This window comes from Trachemys scripta, chromosome 17 (genome assembly GCF_013100865.1).
Source record: "Trachemys scripta elegans isolate TJP31775 chromosome 17, CAS_Tse_1.0, whole genome shotgun sequence".
In the NCBI taxonomy this organism is placed as follows: domain Eukaryota; kingdom Metazoa; phylum Chordata; order Testudines; family Emydidae; genus Trachemys; species Trachemys scripta.
Window position 1 is genome coordinate 5479005 of NC_048314.1, and position 24806 is coordinate 5503810.

A 24806-nucleotide genomic window follows, 5' to 3' on the forward strand; every position below is an offset into this window, starting at 1 on the left:
TCTCACAGGGAAGTTTTCCCACCTAAGAGTAGAATGAGCTCTCTTTTCCTTTAGTATCCTTGCCTGGTGTTCATGCCAATGCCTTTGGTAAAGCCTGCATTCTCTTCTTAGGGTTTGTGTTTGTTTACATTGTTTTGTATTTGTATGTGTTGTTATACATGAAGATTTGGCACATGAACAAAATAAAACAGTGTAGGATGTGCAGTGATTTGCAAAGTGCTATACCTAATAACTAATTATTCTCTACTTCCTAATGAGAACTTTATGCCTCACACAGTGAAAACACCACATGTGGCCCTCAACTTGTGGACATCACCCTCACCTAGCTCATAGGCAATGCTTTCCTGTGCTGTAATCAGTGTTCTTCCCCAGAAGGTTATGTCACTTTCACAGCACCCTCTGACCCTCTTTGATCTGCCCTATGTCCCACAATGGGACTCCAGATTTAGGACTCAGTCCTGATATTGCAGTGTGGCCCTCAGGGGATGGCTTCCTTTGTCCTGCAAAACAACATTTGGCTGTGATGCCAGGCTGCTAAGACACGAATGGGAGCCAGAGAGTGGCTAGTATCCTCAGTGTCCTGGCTAACAACTCCCATCTCATCAGAACCTGTTTGCATGGCTCTGTGGAGTATGTGCCCAGTCACTGCTCTTCCAACCTCTAACTCCTTATGATAGGAAAAATTTTAGCCACCTGATATAGGCACTACATAAAATCAAAATATTTTCTATAGTAAGAACTGTAAGCGGATCATATATATTTTGATATAATATTAGTGTGGATTTATTATCAGCAGAATCAATGGAGTAGAGTAGATAATTGATCTGCTCTGTGAGTTTCACACCCCATCTGCAGCATAACAAATGAAAGCCCTTATTTATTGGCTGCTCCATTATATTCAGAGATCCCATCAAATTAAATTATGTGTCCCCCTCCCCACCCCCAAGCATACTAGCAAAGAGATGCCAATTTCTAAAAATACCTAAAAGCTTTTTTGTCCTACAGCCATTTCTCATTTGGGCTAGTGGCACAGAAACCAGTTGAAGTTATTTAATACATCACAATAGATAACATAAATAATAAGGTCCCTATAGGCTACTAAAGCCAGAACATGTGGTTGTAAACAACCATAACCTGCAACAGTCACAGCTAATGGGAACTAGGGCAGTAGGGAAAAAAAGGATGTTTCCACAGAACAGGGGCTTTCTAGCCTTTATGTATCAGGTTGATTTTGTAAAAATCTTCTTCTAGACTGTTCTCCTCTAACAACACACTGATCATCCCATTGACTGGTTCTTGAATATCTGGCCTCTTTGCTGCCTCTTAGCAAGCCCAGTGGAGAAGTTTTCACAGAGACTCATGTGGGGAGGGCAGAAGTGGTCTTGTAGCTTTTGGATCCTGGAACTTTGAGGGTGTCTGGTGTTTGGCTCTGTAACAGACTCAGATTAGGCCCTCTGTGGAGAGTAAGGTATTTCATGAACTCCCTAACAACTCTGATCTCCTGGCACCAGGAACAGTATTGGTGAGTAATGAAGGAAGCCACTGCAAAGCCTTGGTCTCAAAGATAGCTGTTGTAATTTGTGTTACGACGGGGAAGTATGTGAAAAAGCCATTCCTGGAAGATTCGCACTCCCATAACCTTAAAAATTTCACCACTTTGGGCTTCCACTGCTTTGTGCGGCACAGAAAATCATTTTGCTGGATCCAGTCCCACAGCATGCCATCTGCAGCGAAGAAGCCATCACACAGAGCTGCCTGTTCTTATCTTGCCACATTTTGACATCTCCCTAAATAATTAAGCAACTCCTGTTTTGCATGTGGAATGGTGTGTGCTTGTCAGAATGGTTATAAAAATCCCAAGTAGCTCTTCAAAGTACTCTTAAATAATAAGATGAAATCAGTTTCTGAGGATAATATTACCTAGGCCTGGTCTACATTATGATTTTAGGTCGAATTTAGCAGCGTTACCTCGATTTAAGCCTGGACCCGCCCACACGACAAAGCCTTTTTTTTCAACTTAAAGGGCTCTTTAAATAGATTTCTTTACTCCACCTCCGATGAGGGGATTAGCGCTGAAATTGGCCTTTCCGGGTCGAATCTGGGTAGCGTGAACGCAATTCAACAGTACTGGCCTCCGGGAGCTATCCCAGAGTGCTCCATTGTGACCGCTCTGGACAGCACTCTCAACTCAGATGCACTGGCCAGGTAGACAGGAAAAGGCCTGCGAAATTTTGAATTTCATTTCCTGTTTGCCCAGTGTGGAGAGCAAGGTGACCACGCAGAGCTCATCAGCACAGGTAACCATGATGGAGTCCCAGGATCGCAAAAGAGCTCCAGCATAGACCAAACGGGAGGTACGGGATCTGCTCGCCCTATGGGGAGACGAATCCGTGCTAGCTGAACTCCGTTGCAGTAAATGAAATGCCAAAACTTTAGAAAAAGTCTCAAAGGCCATGAAGGACAGAGGCCATAACAGGGATGCACAGCAATGCCACGTGAAAATTAAGGAGCTAAGGGAAGTCTACCACAAAACCAGAGAGGCAAACGGAAGGTCTGGGGCTGAGCCGCAGACATGCCGCTTCTACGCTGAGCTACATGCCATGCTAGGGGGTGCAGCCACCACTACCCCAACCCGGTGCTTTGACTCCGTCAATGGAGAATCACACAACACGGAAGCGGGTTTTGGGGACAAGGAAGATGATGATGAAGACATTGATAGCTCACAGCAAGGAAGCGGAGAAACCGGTTTCCCCAACAGTCAGGATATGTTTTTCACCCTGGACCTGGAGCCAGTAACCCCCGAACCCACCCAAGGTGTGCTCCCAGACCTTGAGGGTGGACAAGGGACCTCTGGTGAGTGTACCTTTGTAGATATTACACATGGTTTAAAAGCATGTTTAATGATTAATTTGCCCTGGCATTCGCGGCCAGTACCGCTACTGGAAAAGTCTGTTAACGTGTATGGGGATGGAGCGAAAATCCTCCAGGGACATCTCCAGAAAGCTCTCCTGGATATACTGCCAAAGCCTTTGCAAAAGGTTTCTGGGGAGGGCTGCCTTATTCCGTCTGCCATGGTAGGACACTTTACCACACCAGGCCAGTAGCACGTAGTCTGGAATCATTGCATAACAAAGAATGGCAGCGTATGGTCCTGGTGTTTGCTGGCATGCAGACAACATCCATTCCTTATCTCTCTTTGTTATCCTCAGGAGAGTGATATCATTCATGGTCACCTGGTTGAAATAGGGTGATTTTATTAAGGGGACATTCAGAGGTGCCCGTTCCTGCTCGGCTGAACTGAAATGTTCCCCGCTGTTAGCCATGCGGTGGGGGGAGGGTGAAGTGATCATCCCAGAGAAGTGTGTGTGTGTGTGGGGGGGGGGCGCGCGGGTTAGTTGGGTTTGTGCTGCACATTAACCCGAAAACCGCAACCCCTCCTTTTAAATTGCCAACCCATTTTAAATAGCCAACCCAACGGCCGCTTGGTATGGGAAATGAGGGCGCTGCTGTTTGAAACCATTCCCACATGTTATGAAGGTTAAAGAAGCCAAAAGACTGTGGCTTACCATGGCTGCCTGCAAACCGAATTCTGTTGCCTGGAACTGCGTGCGTGATCTCTCACACCAAACCAGCAGGCCCTCAATATAAGAGGAAAAATGCAACCTTGTAACGAAAGCACATGTGCTGTGTAATGTGAACAGCAAGGTTTAATGTGAAAGAGTATACCCATCGTTCTCTAAAATGGGTCTTTTTAACTACCACCTCTCCCTTTTCCTCCACCAGCTGCAAATGTTTCTCCGTCGCAGAGGCTAGTGAAGATTAGAAGGCAAAAAAAGCTTACTCGGGATTGCATGTTCTCGGAGCTCCAGATGTCCTCCCACGCTGACAGAGCACAGCAGAATGCGTGGAGGCAGACAATGTCAGAATGCAGAAAAGCACAATATGAATACAAGAAGAGGTGGTGGGCTGAATCGCAGGCTGAAGAGAGTAAGTGGCGGGCTGAAGAGGATAGGTGACGTCAGATTGCTGACAGAAGGCAAGAGTCGATGCTCCAACTGCTGGAGCATCAAACTGATATGCTCCAGCATATGGTTGAGCTGCAGGAAAGGCAGCAGGAGCACAGACCACCGCTACAGCCCCTGTGTAACCAAAAGACCTCCTCCCCAAGTTCCATAGCCTCCTCACCCAGATGCCCAAGAACGCGGTGGGGGGCTCTCTGGCCACCCAGTCACTCCACCCCAGAGGATTGCCCAAGCAACAGAAGGCTGGCCTTCAATAAGTTTTAAAGTGCAGTGTGTTCTTGTCCTTCCCTCCTCCCCCACCCCACCTGGCGCTTCCCTCCTCTCCCACCCCTCCCGAGCTACCTTGGCAGTTATCCCCCTATTTGTGTGATGAATTAATAAAGAATGCATGAATGTGAAGTAACAATGACTTTATTGCCTCTGCAAGTGGTGATCAAAGGGGGGAGGGAAGGGTGGCTAGCTTACAGGGAAGTAGAGCGAACCAAAGGGGGGGGGGGTTCATCAAGGAGAAACAAACAGAACTTTTTCACACCGTAGCCTGGCCAGTCATGGAACTGGTTTTTAATGCTTCTCTGATGCGCCATGTGCCCTGCTGTGCTCTTCTAACCGCCCTGGTGTCTGGCTGCGCGTAATTAGCGGCCAGGCAATTTGCCTCAACTTCCCACCCCGCCATAAATGTCTCCCCCTTACTCTCACAGATATTGTAGAGCGCACAGCAAGCAGTAATAACAATGGGACTATTGGTTTTGCTGAGGTCTATCTGAGTCAGTAAACTGCACCAGCGCGCTTTTAAACATCCAAATGCACATTCTACCACCATTCTGCACTTGCTCAGCCTATAGTTGAACAGGTCCTGACTACTGTCCAGGCTGCCTGTGTATGGTTTCATGAGCCATGGCATTAAGGGGTAGACTGAGTCCCCAAGGACATCTATAGGCATTTCAACATCCCCAATGGTTATTTTCTGGTCCGGGAAGAAAGTCCCTTCCTGGAGCTTTTGAAACAGACCAGAGTTCCTGAAGACGCGAGCGTCATGTACCTTTCCTGGCCATCCCATGTTGATGTTAGTGAAACGTCCCTTGTGATCCACCAGTGCTTGCAGCAGCATTGAAAAGTACCCCTTGCGGTTTATGTACTCGCTGGTTTGGTATTCTGGTGCCAAGATAGGGATATGAGTTCCGTCTATCGCCCCACCACAGTTAGGAATTCCCATTGCAGCAAAGCCATCCACTATGACCTGCACATTTCCCAGAGTCACTACCCTTGATATCAGTAGCTCTTTGATTGCGTTGGCTACTTGGATCACAGCAGCCCCCACAGTAGATTTGCCCACTCCAAATTGATTCCCGACTGACCGGTAGCTGTCTGGCGTTGCAAGCTTCCACAGGGCTATTGCCACTTGCTTGTGAACTGTGAGGGCTGCTCTCATCTTGGTATTCTGGCGCTTCAGGGCAGGGGAAAGCAAGTCACAAAGTTCCAGAAAAGTGCCCTTACGCATGCAAAAGTTTCACAGCCACTGGGAATCGTCCCACACCTGCAACACTATTCGGTCCCACCAGTCTGTGCTTGTTTCCTGGGCTCAGAATTGGTGTTCCATGGCATGAACCTGCCCCATTAACACCATGATTTGCACATTGCTTTGTGAGAAGTCTATGTCCGTGTCTATTTCCTCTTCACTCTCGTCACCGCGCTGCCGTCACTTACTCGCCTGGTTTTGCTTTGGCAGGTTCTGGCTCTGCATATACTCCAGGATAATGTGCATGGTGTTTAAAGTGCTCATAATTGCCACGGTGATCTGAGCGGGCTCCATGATCCCAGTGCTATGGCGTCTGGGCTGAAAAAAGGCACGAAACGATTGTCTGCCGTTGCTTTCACGGCAGGGAGGGAGGGAGTGGGGGCCTGACGACATGTACCCAGAATCACGCGCATTGGGATCTCAACACAGAATTCCAATGGGTGGCGGAGATTGTGGGAACTGTGGGATAGCTACCCATAGGGCAACGCTCTGGAAGTCGACACTAGCCTCGGTACTGTGGACGCAGTCTGCCGACTTAATGCACTTAGAGCATTGTGTGGGGGGGGACACACAATCTACCTTATAAAAACGATTTCTAAACAACCGACTTCTATAAATTCAACCTAATTTCGTAGTGTAGACATACCCCTAGTTTTTATTTGTACACTGCAGGAATAAGACAGTCTGGGTAGCAAGTGGGGCCACTCCACACTGGATTAATAGAACAGTACCAATGCTAGGAATGAGCAGTGTGACAACATATGCTTTGTGTATCAATAAAACTAGACTAATATCTGCATGTACAATTTAAAAGTCTATCCCACCTGGATGATAAATAACATTTGACAGATACAGCTCCCTTCATCTCAAAGGCTTGCAAAGAAAGGGCTTTTCAGACTGAGAGGATAATTGTCCCTCCACTATAATTCAGTTCTCTTGGAGGTGCAACCCAGCAGCCATTCTTACGTTAGACTCAGGGCCGGCTCCACGCACCAGCCGACCAAGCACGTGCTTGGGGCGGCACCTTGTAAGGGGCGGCTAATCTTGGGGTGGTGGTGGGCGCTCGGGGGTTTGGGATTTTTTTGGTTCGGCGGAGCGGCGGTCAAGGTTTTTGTTGTTATTGTTTCAGCCGGGCGGTGCTCGGGGGGGGGGGGGGGGGGGGGGGGGGCGTCGGGGCGGGGGGGGGGGGGGGGGGGGGGGGGGGGGGCGGGGGGGGGGGGGGGGTGTGGGGGGGGCGGGGCGTGGCGCTGGGGGGGGGGGTGTTACGGTGGGGCAGCGCTCTTTTTTTTTTTTTTTTTGCTTGGGGTGGCAAAAAAGTTAGAGCCGGCCCTGGTTAGACTTGTGTGCCTTGGAGGAGATTAGCATGCTCCCTCCCAATCCTTTAAGAGGTGTGGGAAGGCTGATCTATTTTTACTAAAATTAAGTTTATTTCTACAAAGTTACTGAGTGCTATTTTAATTGTGTGGCCTCTGCAGCCATCTAAATCTAGTGATCCAGCACCTGTAATCACCAAGAAGCTCAGAATCTCTGCTTTCTAAAGACACCAAACTTGAGCTAACATTCCAAGAGGCTGCAGAGATGTAAGAGTTACAGGAAGTTACTGAAAGCTTTTTTAATCCACAAAACCTTCATAACCTTTCTTAAATCCCTCCATAGGATCCCAGAATAACACCCCTGCCCTCTAGTGATGGTGCTGCGAAGGCAAGACTGCTGCAGTGATCATGGCATGTTGAGAAATGGATGCAGAGTTAGAGTTGGGAGGGCACGGAACAACTGAACTTAAAGAGAGAGTGGGATGTAAGGGAGGGCCTGAGATTGCTATGGTAGTAAAACCAAGCAGAAAATGTGGGGAAGTTTGTGGGCTTTGTTATATGGACACTCCCCTTGAAGTGAGTGAGTGTGTGTGTGTGTATTTGGTAAAGGTTGGAACCCACAATGTAGGGGTTTATTTAAATTAATGATTGTCAGTCCATCCAATTTTAGAAGTGTAACTGGGTGAGTGGGGGGAACCATAATAAGCTATACCTGTTGGAAAGTAGCTAAACTCATAGCTGACTACAGCTGGAAAAGCCACCTGCAAAAGGCAATGTTAGAATAGATGCCAGTTGCAGATTTCTCTGTCTCCCACTTTAAGTCTCACAAGATCTAAGAGGACTGTTAGTTTCAATCCAGCTTGGAAACTTCAATATCTCAGTCCAATATATGGAGATATACCTATCTTATAGAACTGGAAGGGACCCTGAAAGGTCATCGAGTCCAGCCCCCTGCCTTCACTAGCAGGACCAAGTACTGATTTTGCCCCAGATCCTTAAGTGGCCCCCTCAAAGATTGAACTCACAACTCTGAGTTTAGCAGGTCAATGCTCAAACCACTGAGCTCTCCCTCCTCCCTTGACTTCATCAGGTCACTTTCCTTTCATTAGAAAAAACAAATTGGAAACAATTTTTATATGAAAACTAGAAATAAAATAAATACATTAAATCACTTTATAATTTGGAAGATCCCAGTCATCTATAACCAGCAGTACTTGGTGGTACGGCAGTTTTGTGGCTGTTTTTTGGTGTTTTTAATTTCCCAAATTATAAATTGTTATTTAAACAGTCAGCACACAGCTAAGTGTAGCTAAAAAATCCGGAGTTTCATATATTTAAAAAAAATAATTAACATTTTCCTCCCTAATGCAGTACCTGACCTCTGGAACGCTGGGGCTACATCTTACATCAGACATTTGGTTCTTAGTTAGTTTAGAGAAGAATTACCTCAGTCAATCACTTCTACTCAAAAGATGACAGCATGTGAAAGTGAAAGAGAGAAAGTTATACGGTCAGACTTGGAAAGAAAATAGACTCCAGCACATAAAAAGACAAACAATGAAACACCAGCTAACACTTGTGCAAACATGTACATTCACACTGAGAGTAGGGCTGGTGTACATGCAGAAGTAATGGGTGTCTATTTCAGCCCTGTAGTCCTCAGGAACTCACACAGATCCGACCTACCACTATGGTAGTGGAAACTTAACAGTCCCTCTCTGGCAGCGTAGGGCCTTGCGTGTTACAATGTTATCATTGTGCAGGTTTCTCTGTCTCCTTAGGAGAAAAGATTTTCCAGGACTTGAGGATTCTCTTGCCTTTGCCTCCCGCACTAGGCAAATATCCTGAGACTAACGTGCCAAATTCATAACAAGTTTGGAGTGACAGACTGACTGCTTGATGGGTAGCTTTGGGTGATTAACATACAGCCTGTCTTCAAAAATGGACTGGGAGGCATTCCTTTAAATTAGGGCTGTCGATTAATCGCAGTTAACTCACGCGATTAACTCAAACAAATTAATCACAGTTTTAATCGCACTGTTAAATAGAATACCAATTGAAATTTATTAATTATTTTTGGATGTTTTTCTACATTTTCAAATATATTGATTTCAATTACAACACAGAATACAAAGTGTACAGTGCTCACTTTATATTATTATTTTTATTACAAATATTTGCACAGTAAAAAGATAAACAAAAGACATAGTATTTTTTAATTCACCTCATACAAGTACTGTAGTGCAATCTCTTTATCGTGAAAGTGAAGCTTACAAATGTAGATTTATTTTTGTAACATAACTGCACTCAAAAACAAAATGCAAAACTTTAGAGCCTACAAGTCCACTCAGTCCTACTCTCATTCAGACAATTGCTAAGACAAACAAGTTTGTTTACATTTACGGATGATAATGCTGTCCACTTCTTATTTACAGTGTCACCAGAAATTGAGAACAGACGTTCACATGGGACTTTTGTAGCTGGCATTGCAAGGTATTTACGTGCCAGATATGCTAAACATTCATATGGCCCTTCATGCTTCGGCCGCCATTCCATGCTTTCATGCTTTCATGCTGATGACGCTTGTTAAAAAAAATAATGCGTTAATTAAATTTGTGACTGAACCCCTGGGGGAGAACTGTATGTCTCCGGCTCTATTTTACCCACATTCTGCCATATATTTCATGTTATAGTAGTCTCAGAGGATGATTTGGCAAATGTTCATTTTAAGAACACTTTCACTGCAGATTTGATAAAACACAAAGAAGGTACCAATGTGAGATTTCTAAAGATAGCTACACTTGGCCCAAGGTTTAAGAATCTGAAGTGCCTTCCAAAATCTGAGAGAGATGAGGTGTGGAGCATGCTTTCAGAAGTCTTAAAAGAGCAACACTCCAATGTGGAAACTACAGAACCTGAACCACCAAAAAAGAAAATCAACCTTCTGCTGGTGGCATTTGACTCAGATAATGAAAAGGAACATGCGTCGGTCCGCACCGCTTTGGATTATTATCGAGCAGAACCCGTCATTAGCATGGAAGCATGTCCTCTGGAATGGTGGTTGAAGCATGAAGGCACATATGAATCTTTCGCGCATCTGGCATGTAAATATCTTCCGACGCCGGCTACAACAGTGCCATGAGAACACTTTGTTCTCACTTTCAGGTAACACTGTGAACAAGAAGCGGGCAGCATTATCTCCTGCAAATGTAAACAAACTTGTTTGACTGAGCGATTGGCTGAACAAGAAGTAGGATTGAGTGGACTTGTAGGCTCTAAAGTTTTAAATTGTTTTATTTTTGAATGCAGTTATTTTTTGTACATAATTCTACATTTGTAAATTCAACTTTCATGATAAAGAGATTGCACTACAGTACTTGTATGAGGTGAACTGAAAAATACTATTTCTTTTTTACAACGGAAATATTTGTAATAAAAAATAAATATGAAGTGAGCATTGTACACTTTGTATTCTGTTTTATCATTGAAATCAATATATTTGAAAATGTAGAAAACATCCAAAAATATTTAAATAAATGTTATTGTATTATTGTTTAACAATGCGATTAATCACGATTAATTTTTTAAATTGTGATTAAATTTTTTTAATTGCTTGACAGCCCTACTTTAAATTCAAGCTCCTGTACTGTCTATTCACTGCACAGAATGCATTAATGTGATCCTTCCCCATCACACATCCACCCCAAACCCACCTGTACAATGAGAGAAAGAAAAGCCAGATCCACAGCAAGAAGTCAGCTCAGTACAGCCCCGGAGTGAGGCATTTGTCCTACTGATGCAGTGTAATATTACAAAATATGATAGAGTCCAGCAAAGTGCCCTAAGAGCAATCTGTTTTTCCAACAGACATAGGTAAATATGCTCGATGATCAAAACACCAGATTCCTGATTTATGGAAATTAGTTTTGTTCAGAGCAGCTGACATGCCTCACTGCAGTTGCCACCAGTTCTGTCTACAGGAAGCATCCTATACTCTGCCCACAAAGCACCTCATGCTCTGTAGGACTGTACACTTTTGCATAAGGCACTAGCAGCTTCTCATCCTTCACTATTGGTAAAACAAACACATCAGAGGCATTTCAAACACCCTTCTTCACCTTTCCTAATATCCAGAGGCTGTATTCTGACCTTGGACTGCTGCTTTTGCATTGCCAGGTGTGCTGTGGCTAATGTCAAAACTCCTATATATTAGAAGTGGAAAAGAACATAAATGTATATTCTACGTTCTTACCATTGCCCATTGCCTGGCTTTGATCCTCATTTGATTATAGCTACGCTCTTCAGCATACAGTGCACTCATGAATGAGCCAATGGAAGTTCCTCCAATCATATCAACTGGGATGCCTGCTTCGATCAGTGCCCTGATAATTCCCACCTGGGAGCACCCCCTGTGTCAGAAGAGAAAAAAACAAAACAAAAAAACACTATCAGACAAGCAGAATTGTTAAAGGAAAATTCAAACTATTACCCTTTAAGGGAAAAGAGTCATGAAAGCACATGTTTTGTGCGGTTTCAGAGTAGCAGCCATGTTAGTCTGTATCCACAAAAAGAACAGGAGTACTTGTGGCACCAAACCATCTGTGACACTATATGAAGCACAGAAATTAGAAATGAAAAAGGCACCAATCTGTCCATCCTCTCACCAGTGTAGAATTGTTCTCTACATTTTCAAGTGCTTTGCCCAGTCTAGTTTTAAATATCCTAGTGATAAAGTGAGTGCCATTTCCTTGGGAGACTCTTTTACCATCTATAAATCTCAGTTGTACAAACTTCCTTTGCTCAATTTCATCCCATTCCTGTCACTGCCCCTTGGATCACTTTACACAAATTCTCTCCCTCCTCGCTACACATCCTACACGTACTTCAAACAGCTACACGTATTTAATTCTTTCCATTTAAGGCCATGTCTACACTTAAACTGCTCCAGCAGCAGCTATGCCACTGGAGCACTTCAGCTTAGACACTCACTACAGCAACAGGAGAGGTTTCTCTGTCCGTGTAGTTAATCAGCCTCTCCAAGAGGCAGTAGCTAAGTCAATGGAAACATTCTTTATTGACCTAGTGCAGTTTACACTGGGCGTTGGGTCGGCTTAACTACGTTGCTCAGGGGGGTGGATTTTTCACACCCGAGTGACGTAGCTGAGTCAACATAATTTCTTACTGTAGACCTGGCCTACCTTAATCTCCCCGAATGCTGGAATGCTTTGAGGCAGTCTCATCTCATTTACACTGGTGAAAATGGCTTTATTGGAGTCACTGTAGAGATACACTGTTGTAAACAAGGGCAGTATCTGACTCTTTTATTGCTCCTCTCTGAATTCTCCTCCCTACTCATCCATCACTACACCTTCTTGCCCGGGACTAAGCAGAATATTCTAGCGATGGTCTCACCACTGCCAGAGAATCCAATCAGTTTTAAAACTCTAAATGGTGGCTGCCTTCAAGACTTGTTCCCTGCACCTGGTACTGATGAATATTCTAGCGATGGTCTCACCACTGCCAGAGAATCCTATCAGTTTTAAAACTCTAAATGGTGGCTGCCTTCAAGACTTGTTCCCTGCACCTGGTACTGATGAGTCTCCACGCTCACACACCTGCCCTGCACTTCAACCTCAAGTCTGAAGTCAGCAACTTGCTTTTGCCAACATTGCTTTTGACAAGTAGAAGGTCCTGCAGTGTGGAACTTGCTATCTGCTTAAATCCACAGCCTTTGTGGATTTTCTAAAATATGTTAATGAAGTATTTTAAAGCTTGTCTTTCTCAAAGGTTGTTTTTAGAAAGACCAGTACTGGCCCTAGGTCTGTCTTCTTTCCTTCTAACCGCTCTGATTTTCCCTGTATAATCAGATACCCTCATTCATGTGTGTATGTATTGTGACAAAGTTCCTCCTCTATCTTGGTGGGTCCTGCACTTATTGGCGGATTTTCTTGCCTCAGAGATTCACCATGTGGGTTGGGGAATAGCCCACAGACCTTCCCCTCTGGAAGAACCCACAGTCCAGGTCAATTAGGACATTTGGGGGGAACCCGGGCCCACCCTCTACTCTGGGTTCCAACCCAGGGCCCTGTGGACTGCAGCTGTCTATAGTACCTCCTGTAACAGCTGCATGACAGCTACAACTCCCTGGGCTACTTCCCCATGGCCTCCTCCAAACACCTTCCTTATTCTCACCACAGGACCTTCCCCCTGGTGTCTGATAACGCTTGTGCTCCTCAGTCCTCCAGCAGCTCTCACTCTCAGCTCCTTGTGCCTCTTACTCCCAGCTCCTCATACTCACACCACAAACCGAAGTGAGCTCCTTTTTAAAACCCAGGTGCCCTGATTAGCCTGCCTTAATTGATTCTAGAAGCTTCTTCTTAATTGGCTCCAGGTGTCCTAACTAGCCTGCCTGCCTTAACTGGTTCTAGCAGGTTCCTGATTACTCTAGTACAGCCCCTGCTCTGGTCACTCACGGAACAGAAAACTACTCATTCAGTGACCAGTATATTTGCCCTCTACCAGACTCCTGTACCCCACTGGTCTGGGTCTGTCACAATATGAAGAGGGTGGGATTTGATTTTGTTTTTATCACTCTGGATTTGTTTTTATTCTGTTGTATGGCTCCCTGAGCCTCCTGGGTCCATATAAATAACATTAGTATTATTTCTATGAGGTAATATCTTTTACTGGACCATTACCTCACCTAACTTTTCTCTCTAATATCCTGGGACAAATACAGCTACAACAACACTGCATACATATTATTTCTATGGACAAGCTACATCACCCATATGCCTTGTAATGACGGAGGACCCCTACCCCAAACAAAATGAACAGGATTTCCCTTTACACAGAGGTTATACATTTAGTTAGCTACCCCAGCAGTGAAAGGGTCAGAGGCATCCCTTCTGAAGCAAGGGCCTGTAAAAGAGAGTGGTGAGTATGGTTTTGTTGCTTTGAAGGGACTGTGTATAGACACTCATGCTGAACTATGCTTTTTTCACAAGAGACTGACCAGATGATGCTTCCGATTCCCAACCCCCCAGAGTGAAAGGTCTGAATGCAGGTTTGCTATTTAATTTAAAATTAAAAATACCTCATGAAACTTTTCAACAGCTAGTCAGAGCTGGATCTTCAAAACCTACAGTCCACATAAGCCAGGGCAGCCTGCCAAAGCAAGCTGCATGCAGAAGGAGGCAGTCAGCCAAGCAGCACGTGTTCTGTTCGCTAACAGCTAGCAGTTACCCTGTATATCCAGAGTAGGCCATCTGCATATTATGACAGAATAGTAAAAATTCAAGTCAGGAGCAAGACCTTCAGCTAGCTAACAACAACAACACGATGAAAGAAAGTGCAGGGCAGGACAGCAGTCACTGCACACCTCTTTTGGGATCAGGCAGTTTCACATGGGATCCTTATTGGTTTCATGGCGACACCAACAAATACAACATACCCATTGTGGAGGGACACAGGTAACTTGAGCCAGCACTGCACATACCACAAGCAGCAGAGGTATGCACTACATTAGGAATGCATTAGGAAAGCCTTGTTCCCCTAACTGCCAGAGAGCTGAGCACCCATTACTCCCATCAAGGTCAGTGGGAGTGATGAAATCAGGCCAGCACTACTTTAGATAGATCTGGGGGGTGAGCTATGTTGCAGAAAGGACCACACAGCCATTAACATCAAACATCAAAGCCATTGGTATGGGCATACTTCAATAGTGCTTTCCCTCAGTTATATCTTACACTTGCACCTCAGCACATGCAGGACTCTGGGTATCAAATAAAAGCTCTTTCCTTCTCGCTCCACCTCTCCCCTACATGTTAAGCTACTGCTGGATTATTCCAAAGGGCATCCCTAAGGAATTCCTCTGGTTGAGAGGAAATGGGTCTAAATGGTTAGTGCAAAGAACCCAGGAGTAAGACTCCTGGATTCCGTTTTCAGCTCTCATCCTAACTAGCTGTCTGTCTTGAACAAGTCAAGTGATTAACCATTCTGGGCTTCAGTTTCCCTGAAGAGGGGGCGAAGTCCTCTCAGGGTCAATGCTTGCAAAGTGCTTGAGGGATCTCAAATAAATGGTGTTACATGCTGCAAGTGCAAAGTATTATTTGTCCCCCTAGCGATAATTACAAAGAGGTTACATTCTTATTTTCTGGGAAGAAGCATGGTGTGAGGGGGGGATAAAGGTATGTTCTCAGTATTCTCAGGGCAAGCCTTTCTCACTCCAAAACATACCACCTCAGCCACTGGAGTGGAGTTTCATGTACGGGGGGGGGGGGGGGGGGGGGGGGGGGGGGAAGGGAGCTAACTTCATGGAGCTAACAACATGGAGCTAACTTCGCCTTTCTGGCAGAAGGTCTTGCAGAAAAATTCCTGGTCACAAATTTCTTAGTCCCCAGAGGTAAATGCCTCAGCATTTGTTAGAAGCTTTAAATGCGTGAAGAAAGAGCTTAACTGGTAAAAGGAAAAAAAATCCTTCAGAGACAAGTACACGTGTATGCTACACACGTGCCCAGCCATGCTACAAATCAGTTACGGCTCGCTGGAAAAATGAGCAAATAGAGCAGGACATTTCAGATTAAACTGTCAGTAGGAATATAGACTGGCCTCTGGGCTGAGGTCAGATAACTGAAGGGAACAAAATTAATACAGAACAGATCCCACATGCTAAGATTTTCTCTTCCTTAAATTACATTTAAACTTCAATAGGATGTTCTCTGTCAGAGGGAATAAAAACATACAAGGCAGCATATGCTGAGCAGAATGGTCACTCACTTTCCACGCTGCCTGCGATTACTGACATAACATGGTAGAAATGCAGCAATCTAATACTGTATTAGCTTTCAAAGTCCATTTCAATTTCGGAAGGGAAGAGCCATTATAACTCAGAATTGAGTCTCCACATTATTTCACTCTCCTCCAATAGACTCATCAAGGTGAAATAAGCAGGTACCATTTCCTTTCAAATCATCATTTAAGATAAAATCAAGGTTAGGGATGCTGCAGAACTGCATTGTGTCTCTACCAAAAGCCATCTTGGATTTGGCAATACTGTCTGCTACACAAAGTTCCCGAGGTAATTAGATGAGAGAGTACATTGAAAAGGAAATTGCCCAAAGGAGACTAAAATGGGCTATACAATAGCCTAAAGCATCTGAATTAAACGTCTCCCACAACCTTACAAACTTTGGCCATGTACGGTTATAAGAGTAACAATAACAACAACTTGGCCTTTCTACGGCATCTTTAATCTAAGAATCCCAAAGCACTTTACAAACTTTCATTGGGCCTCACAACATGTGTGTGAGGTTAAGTACAGATAGATATATTATACCCACTGGAGAGATGGGAAAACCTGGCACAAAAAAGTCCCCAAAATTTTAATGAGTCAATGACAGAGCTGAAAATAGAAGCAAGGAGTCTTGAGCTCCCAGTCCACTGCTTTAACCTTTAGTCCACGCTCTGTTTCTGGACAAAGCAGTAATAGTTCTTGGAAAAGAGGTCTGGCTACTGCATTTGTGCACAGCTTAGGTCAGTCAGCTTGGTGTATTGAAAATAGAATTGGTTTATCACAGCAGCAGCAGGACTAAGAGTAATAAATACAGGGAGCCCAGTGCCAGAACTCAGCAATATTTATTTATTTTAGTGTTTTTCAGATGCCCCTGCCACAATTTCTCTGGGCACATGCACTGAACAGAAAAAAGATACAAAATTAGCAGAACAAGAACTGGTTAACAGCTGCAGAGAGGAGGCTAGAATGCACCTCTCCACAGGATAATGGAGTAAGCTGCTAACAGCACCTAATATAAAAGAAGATGTTACTTACCTGTAACTGGAGGTTCTTCAAGATGTGTGGTCTCTACCTGTATTCCACTGTGGGTTACGCATCTGCACCGTGTGCCTGGAGTTGGAGAATTTGAAAGTAATCTTTGTTAGTCCACGCATGTGCCCTGGTTTGCCTCGTGCTTCCGACCGAGGTGATAAAGGGTGGGGTGGACCTCCTGTTTCTTCAGTTCCTTCTCCACCATGAATCAGATAAGATCCAAAGCAGAGGGAAAAGAAGGCTGGTAGTGGAATATATATAGGGACTACACATCTCGAACAACCTCCAGTTACAGGTAAGTAACCTCATCGTCTTCTTTGAGTTATGGTCCCTATTGTATTCCACTGTAAGCGATTGACAGACAGTACCTAAATAGGTGGATGGTGTGAGGATGAGGACAGTAGGAGCGAGCGGAGATCTGCCGTCCCAAATGAGGCGTCAGCAGCCGAGTCTTGTACCAAAGTGTAATGTCTTGCAAATGTGTGGACGGAGTTCCATGTGGCCGCTTTACAAATGTCTAGGAGAGATATGTCCTGAAGAGAGACTATAGTTGTAGTGTGTGCTTGTACCCCCGTGAGGGAGCGGGGAGGAAGGTTTGAGAGCGGATAGCAGGGTAGGATGCAACCAGATATCCATTTGGCCATTCTCTGGGTGGAGATGGTGTGACCTCTGACACTCCGCTATAGCAACAAACAGCCTCAGGGATTTTCTGAATGATCTCGTTCTCTGCAGGTAAAAGGCCAAAGATTGTTGAACAGAGAGTGGAGCCTAGGCTCTTTTGCAAACACTTGTGGTTTCGAGAAGAACACAGGTAAATGAATGGATTGGTGAAGGTAAAATTCCAAAACCACTTTAGGGATACATTTGGGGTGTAGGTGTAAAGAAACCTTATCTTTGTGAAATATAGTATATGGAGTGTGTGCCATCATTGCTCCAGGTTCACCAACCCTCCTTGCCCATGTGATAGCTATGAGAAAGATGACCTTCATGGAGAGCAGCAACAAGGAGCAAGTCACCAAGGGTTCAAAGGGGAGCCATATCAGAACTGAAAGAATGAGATTCAGGTCCCTTTGGGGTGTTATCTTTCAAAGAGGTGGGAAAATACTTATCTGGCCTTTCCAGAATTGAGTAGTTAGCAGGTACACGAAAACAGTGTAGCTATCTGTAGGGGGATGGAATGCACTGATAGCCATCAAATGGACTTGCAGGGAACTGAGAGATAAGCCCAGTGTCTACAGAGATAGGATATAGTCTAGGATGAGTGGGATACCCATAGTTCTGGTAGAACGCCTCTCTGCTGCATCCAGATGAGAAGCATTTCCAGCTAGATTGGTAACATTTCCTAGTTGAGTCCTTTCTGCTATTAGAGAGGAGCATACCTGTTCTAGAGCTGATGACTATCCAAATACCACGCCCTGAGGTGAAGTAGTAGGGGATTTGAGTGTTTGATCCTTCCATTGCATAGGATCGGAAGCTCAGGGAATATTGTGAGGGTAATCGGGGGACGAGATGACAGGCGCAGGAAGTTGGGGAACCAAAACTGTCTGGGCTAGAAAAGGATGATCAGGATGACTGTCACTCTGTCCTATCAGATCTTGTGTACCACTTGTGGCGGAAGCGGTAGAGGAGGGAAGGCACAGTTGAACTGGTCTGACCAGGGAAGAAGGAGAGCATTACCCTGGGAACAGTAACCTAGGACTCCTCTGGAGCAATGAGACTCACTTGTTGTTGGCCTGGGAACCGAACAGATCCCTGGTTTCATTTCCCCATTGAGTGAAAATATCATTAAGCAAAGTGTCATGAAGTTCCCACTCATGGTTGATTGCGAAGTGCCTGCTGACGGAGTCCATGAGCACATTCTGCGTCCCCAGAAGGTAGGCTGCAGATAGGGTGATCTGATTGCTGATGCACCAGCTCCAGAGATTGACTGCTTTTGCACACAGGGAGGCAGATCTCGCTCCCCCTGTTCGTTGATGTAGATTTTGTTGTCTGACATTATGAGGACATGGTGAGAGCAGATTAAATGAAGAAAGGACTCGCAGGTCTTCCCTACCGCCTGTAGTTCCAGGACATTGATGTGCATTCTGGACTCTCAAGATGTCTACATTCCCTGTGCTATGTGGTTGCCCATATAGGCTCCACAACCTAGTAGGGACACATCCGTAATGATGGTCTTGTCCAGTGAAGAGGGGAGAAAGGGGACCCCTATGCATACGTGATGAGGATTTGTCTACCACAGGTTGGAAGACAGTTCCTTGGAGGGAAAGTCAGTGTGAGGTTCATAGACTAGCAGCTTGGGGAGTAAACCAACTGTAGCCATGCCTGAAGGCAATGAAGCTGGAGTCTTGTAAATGGAGTGACATAGGTGCATGAGGCCATGTGGCTGAGGAGGGACAAACATGTTTTGACCTTTACTTGAGGGTTACTTGTGATGTAAGCTATGATGTCATTCATGGTCTTTATCCTGTCTGTGGGCAAATACACTCTGGCAGTGATAGACTTCAAGGTTGCCCTGATTAAGTTCAAAGCTTGTGTGGGGGTAAGAACAGATTTTTTGATGTTCTCACTGAGCCCCAGTGAGGAATGGAGACAGAGCATCATAGAGGTTGGTGAAAAGGCTTCCCAGCAAGATCTGGCAGAAAGGACCCAGTCATTGAGGTAAGGGAAGACAAGGAGGCCAGGACATCTGACATGAGCTGCTACCACAGAAAATACCTTGGTAAAGACTCTGGGAGCAGTGGCTATCCCAAAGGGTCAAACTCTATATTGGAAATGGTCTCAGCCCGCTGGAAATCTGAGAAACCGCCTGTGGGCGGGATGAATATTGACATGAAAGTACACATCCTTCATATCAAGAGCTGTGAAACATATGCCCTTTTCTAGAGATGGAATTATCACTGCCAATATAACCATACAAAATTTGAGTTTGCGAATAAAGTGGTTGAGGTGGCAGAGGTGGAGGATTGATCTGCACCCACCCTTCTTCTTGGGTCTGAGAAAGTAGATTGAGTAAAACCTGTCCCTTGATATTGTAGAGGAATGCATTCTATTGTTCCTTGAATACTGTCATGAGAGGGTCCTCAAAGAGGGATGGGGAGGAGGGTTTTGGAGGTGGTAGCATTGCAAACTTGATTGTATAGCTAGAGTGGATGACGTTCAGCACCCACTTGTCCGTTGTTATTGCACTCCAGGTGTCGAAAAACAGTGGTAAATGATCTCCAAATGGAGTATTGGAATTGGGAGGTATTGTTCTCAGTGATTCACGGCTCTCAAGGTCATGTCAAAAATACCATTGAGTCGGGGGCTGGGATTGGGATGTCAAGGCTGGTGCAGAGGGCACAGGGAAGCTGGACTTTTGAATCTCTGCTTTTTACACAGTGGTTCGTAAGGTCTCTGATGGTAGAAATGTTGGGTCCTGTATCTCAGTGAGATGGATTGGTGCAGGAACTTCCTCTTTGGGGAAGGTGTGTATATACCCAAGGGTCAAAGCGTAGCCTTAAAGTCTTTCTGGGTATGTAAGGACTCATCTATATTCTGATTGAAAGGCTGAGTTTCATTGAAGGGAAAGTCCTCAGTGGTACTCTGAACCTCCCTGGGGAACCCTGAGGCATGGAGCCATGACTCCCACCACGTAATGAGGGTGGTAGCCAGGGCTCAAGAGGAGGTATCGGCTGCATCAACTGCAGACTAGCTATTAGTTTTCTTTACTCTATGAGGGCCTGGAAATGAGAACAATCCTGCTGTGGGAGGCTCTTGGCGAATTCCTCAAACTTAACGTAGTTCAGGAAATCATATTTAGCAGTAGCGCTTCATAATTGGCTATCCTGAACTGAAGACTGGAGGATGAGAAAGCCTTTCTCTCCATCAGGTCTGGGCATTTACATTCCTTGTCCGCAGGGGTAGAGCTGGCGTGTTGTTGCCTGGACCTTTCTGAAGTGATCTGAACCACCAATGAGTTGGGAGCTGGGTGAGAGATCAAGAACTCTAAACTCTTAGTTGGTACATAATAATGTCTCTCTGCTCCTTTGGTAGTAGAGGCACAGGTGGCAGGGATGTGCCACGCAGTCCTGGCTTGCTCCAGTATGACCTCATTGATAGGGAGGGCTATTCTTATAGGTCCAGAGGGATGGTGGATGTCCAAGAGCTTGTGTTTGGGAGTCCTGGATCTCTTCTAGTGGAATCTGAAGTTACTGGCGACTCTACGGAGAAGGTCTTGGAACTATCTAAAGGGGCGGGGAGAGGAGGGGAAAGAGAATACCTAAACCACCGCTTCATTCAGTGATGATGATGGCAGCTTGATCAGTTCCGGCAGAACTGCTGGAATTGGAGAGTAGTGCTCCTTCTTTTCCATCGGATTGGGGCCGTAAATTCAATGGTCCCCCTTGTAGGGGAGGCAGGTGGCAACTCTCTAGTGGATCAGATAGATTGTGAAGGGGGATACTGGTGCTAAGGTCTCCAATATAGCCAGTAGGTGGGATTGACAGGTGGTGGCGGGGGTCCCCATGGCATGGGGTACCAATGACTCTGAATCAGGTGAGGCGTTGGTTGGTCCCAAGGTTGTGGGGCTTCTGGGGAGTGGCAGTACAGGAGGAGTGGTTCCTCCGATGGTTCCGAGTCTCCTGAGGAGGAAAAGAGCAGACTCAGGTTCCAATGGCAGTACAGTTGGTGCTGATGGGGATGTATAAGTTCTGTATGTTAGGGGTGATAAGCTCTGTCCCTCTGGCAGGTCTCTAGGAGGTGAGATAAGCTCTCTGGAAATGGAGGGTCCTTATGCAGGAGGGGATTCAGGATCAGGGAGAGTGAAAATGTTCTGAGGTGTGGCCACGGATCCGGACCTCTCTTTCTGTCTGGGCTACCAGTGCTGGTGACAAGGATGGTAGCTGCTGATGGTCTGCCTTTGGCAGCTACAGTGCCTTGTGTCTTGGGAGGAGCCAGGGGCAATGGTACTGATGGAGTGAGGTGTGGAGCCAGCACAGCCCTATGTTTCAGGGCTTTCTTATCAGGTTTATGGGACTTAGGATGTATGACATCCTCCTGGGCCAATCTGGTGGGTCTGCTCGTAGGCACATCCGGTATCTTCGGAATGGACTTAGAGGAAGATTTAGCCCCATGCTTATGGGAGTGCTTCCTGATCTCCTGACTCGGCCCCGCTCTGGGTCTCTGGGAGTGGATCCTCCAGCACCAGAGTAGGACAACTTAACAGCAGGAGGCACACTCCTCACTGATTCAGGCTGATATATGGACCAGACTGGGTTCAATTGAGGCCTCATGGACATCTCCAAGAGGTATTTATGGAGGCAAAGAGCCCATCCCTCTTGGGTACGGCTGGGGAAGGACTGACAAATGCCGTACAAAGCTGCAAGGTGAGCTTCTCCCAAGCAGTTAAGGCAGCGATGGTGGCTGTCACTGACCGAGAAGTACTGCAAGTAGGAGGCACAGCGTTTGAAACCCGGAGTTCTAGGCATAGTCTGGTGTCTGAATGAGGTATGGGGGGAAGCAAATGGGAGAACAACCTCAGAAGCCTAAACTAATTCTAAAACAATTAAAACTGTCAAAACTATTAAATCTATGAAACGTCTAAAAGGGTGAACTATTTACAGCTAAAACACTACTGTTTTTCAGAAACGACAGCACAGCTGAGGACAATAAAGGTTCCAACCCAGACCATGTGGTGGTTAGAAGGAACTGAAGAGGCGGGCAGTCTGCCCTGCCTTTTATCATCTTGTCGGGAACACAAGGTGAGAGAAGGCTGTATGCGCAGACCAGCAGACACTACTTTCAAGTTCTCTGACTCCAGGAACATGATGTGCATGCATTACCCACAGTAGAATACAATAGGGACCATCACTTGAAGAAGACTCTGGAATTTCTGAGATAAAGGGAAGCTGTGTCTGTATGTGCTTTACTCAAACACTTCATAGTTTCGTCTCCACAACACTATGTTCCTATCTCTTTAAGTGACATAGAAAGAAACAAAGCAAACCTACCACAAATAGAACCAGAAGTTATTACCTCAGTGTTGGGCACCTTAAGGCTTATACAGCTGCCATCAGCATATACAACTTTGCTTTGAAATCTAATCACTCTTCTGTCCCTGGGTTCCTCTATGATAAGATTACTTCCCAGCTCATTATCTGAGAACAATTTCCTATATAAGAAGTTTGCCTGGTGAATTACACAGCTCAAGCTATGCAGCTCAAAGGAGGAAGAGATGAAACTATCACATTGTCCTTTCCACTGTACTGTAGGTGCAGTGTTGAGGAAGTTAGGAAGCCTTTAATAATTAAGCCTTATTAAAAGCAAAGTAGAGGGGGAGACCAGGTGAAGTACTTGGATACTATAGTAGCTCATGTTACTTGCTGTATTCATATGGAGTCAGCCTTAGACAGTCTCTACACTTGCAGAGCAGGCAGGATACGTCTAGCTACATGCCACAGTGAAAGGCAGGCTGTGTCCTCCACACTCACCGCGGTGTGTAGCTACAAATAGCAATGGAAGGCTCAGGCAGGAGGAAATGCAGGGAGGAGTGGCCAGAGCCTTTCCCTGCTGCCTTCCCGCTACCAGCAGCATAGAGCACTGTTTGGGTATGTAGAGAACTACGTAGGGCAGTCTACTGGCCTAAGCCGTACCTCACTGTCTACACTGTTATTTATACCCATGCTAGCTGGGCACGCAGCATCTATACACGCCTTCCCCCAGGCATATCTAGCATATGTAGTACGCCACATCGTCAGAATGCCCTCCCAGCATCTGTCTGCAAGCTCAACTTTCCCTACCAACTGCTTTGCTGTGAGACACCTGCTCCCCTCCCTCATCTAACACCCTCATCTAACACATACAGCAGATCCCAAAGTCCTCCCTCTGCCTTCTCCAATAGGCAAGAGCCCTGTTGCACCCTCCCACCTGATTACATCCTCCTGACATCCCCTCCTCTCAACGGAGGGGTGAAAAATGGCATACCCTCTAACTCAACTGTACTGGGCAAGATGCAAAAGTCAGCCTGAGACCCCTGTACATCGCCACTCTGCACTATCTACAAAGGAAGGGAAGTGAGTACTACAGTCTCCTACTGATCAAATCCCCAGTACAACTCATTTCCTAAAGGAGAACACAAAGTTTGTTCTCAGTATGACATCAGCAATCCAGTTTCTTCTTTTAATTCCAACTTCCTGAAGAACTAAACTGTCATGTATTTGTGCTTGGAACATAAAGCTGGCTGAAATGACCAAAAGCCTCATCATTGTTCAGGTTTCAGAGTAGCAGCCGTGTTAGTCTGTATCTGCAAAAAGAACAGGAGTACTTGTGGCATTTATTTGAGCATAAAGCTTTTGTGGGCTACATCTTATGAAGTGGGCTGTAGCCCACGAAAGCTTATGCTCAAATAAATTTGTTAGTCTCTAAGGTGCCACAAGTACTCCTTATCATGGTTCAGGTGTCATGGGAAGGCAGATGGATCAATGGAATCCTGGAGCCTTAAATGTCGTGTATGAATAAATCAGTAAAAAAAACTAGCAGGGAAAAACAAAAACAGTGAAAACATGTGAGGGGAAAACATTAAAGAATTTTTGCTTTGTGATCATACCTAGCAAAACCGCGTGCTGTGCGGATGTGTGGAGCTTTGGACAGCTGCCATTTCTATACTGACATACAGGGCATACATAATATTATATACATAGGGCCAGATTCTGTCACCTTTACTCACACTGAGTAGTGCCTTACTCTACAAGCAGTTGCATTGAAATCAGTGGGAGCGCTCATGAGTAAAGTACTTCTCAGCACGACTAAACATATCAGAATCTGGCCCACAGACAGCATGCAACACACAAGTCCGATCCAGAGACTCAAACTCCCTTAGAGAACTGAATCTCACACATTTCATCAGTAATTTTTACTTGCCCCAAACCTCTCTGTACACACCCAGCATGCCCTCCTAGGACTGCCATTGCTCGACAGATACTGTCCTGGCATGGGGCACCTCCCCCTTACTTGGGGCAGAGCCATGATCCAGTCATAAGTGAATAAAACTGACTTTAAATACAAACAAATATTTTTTCCAGGAATCAGTTCTATTGTGTTAAATACTTTAAAAACCCTCCAAAGTGCTCACTCTGAGCATGAATCTGGAAGTA

The 24806-nt window shown here is 45.4% G+C and overlaps 1 protein-coding gene across 3 annotated transcripts in view; it reads right to left on the reverse strand.

Annotated features, from left to right (window-relative positions):
• The window catches only part of PNPLA7 (patatin like phospholipase domain containing 7), a gene marked incomplete in the record, with an annotated part of 370650 nt that overhangs the window by 66844 nt on the left and 279000 nt on the right, over nt 1–24806 (reverse strand). For all 3 annotated transcript variants that reach the window (XM_034793933.1, XM_034793931.1, XM_034793932.1), the window contains 1 exon segment: nt 11104–11260. In XM_034793933.1, coding sequence (XP_034649824.1) covers nt 11104–11260 — 157 coding nt within the window.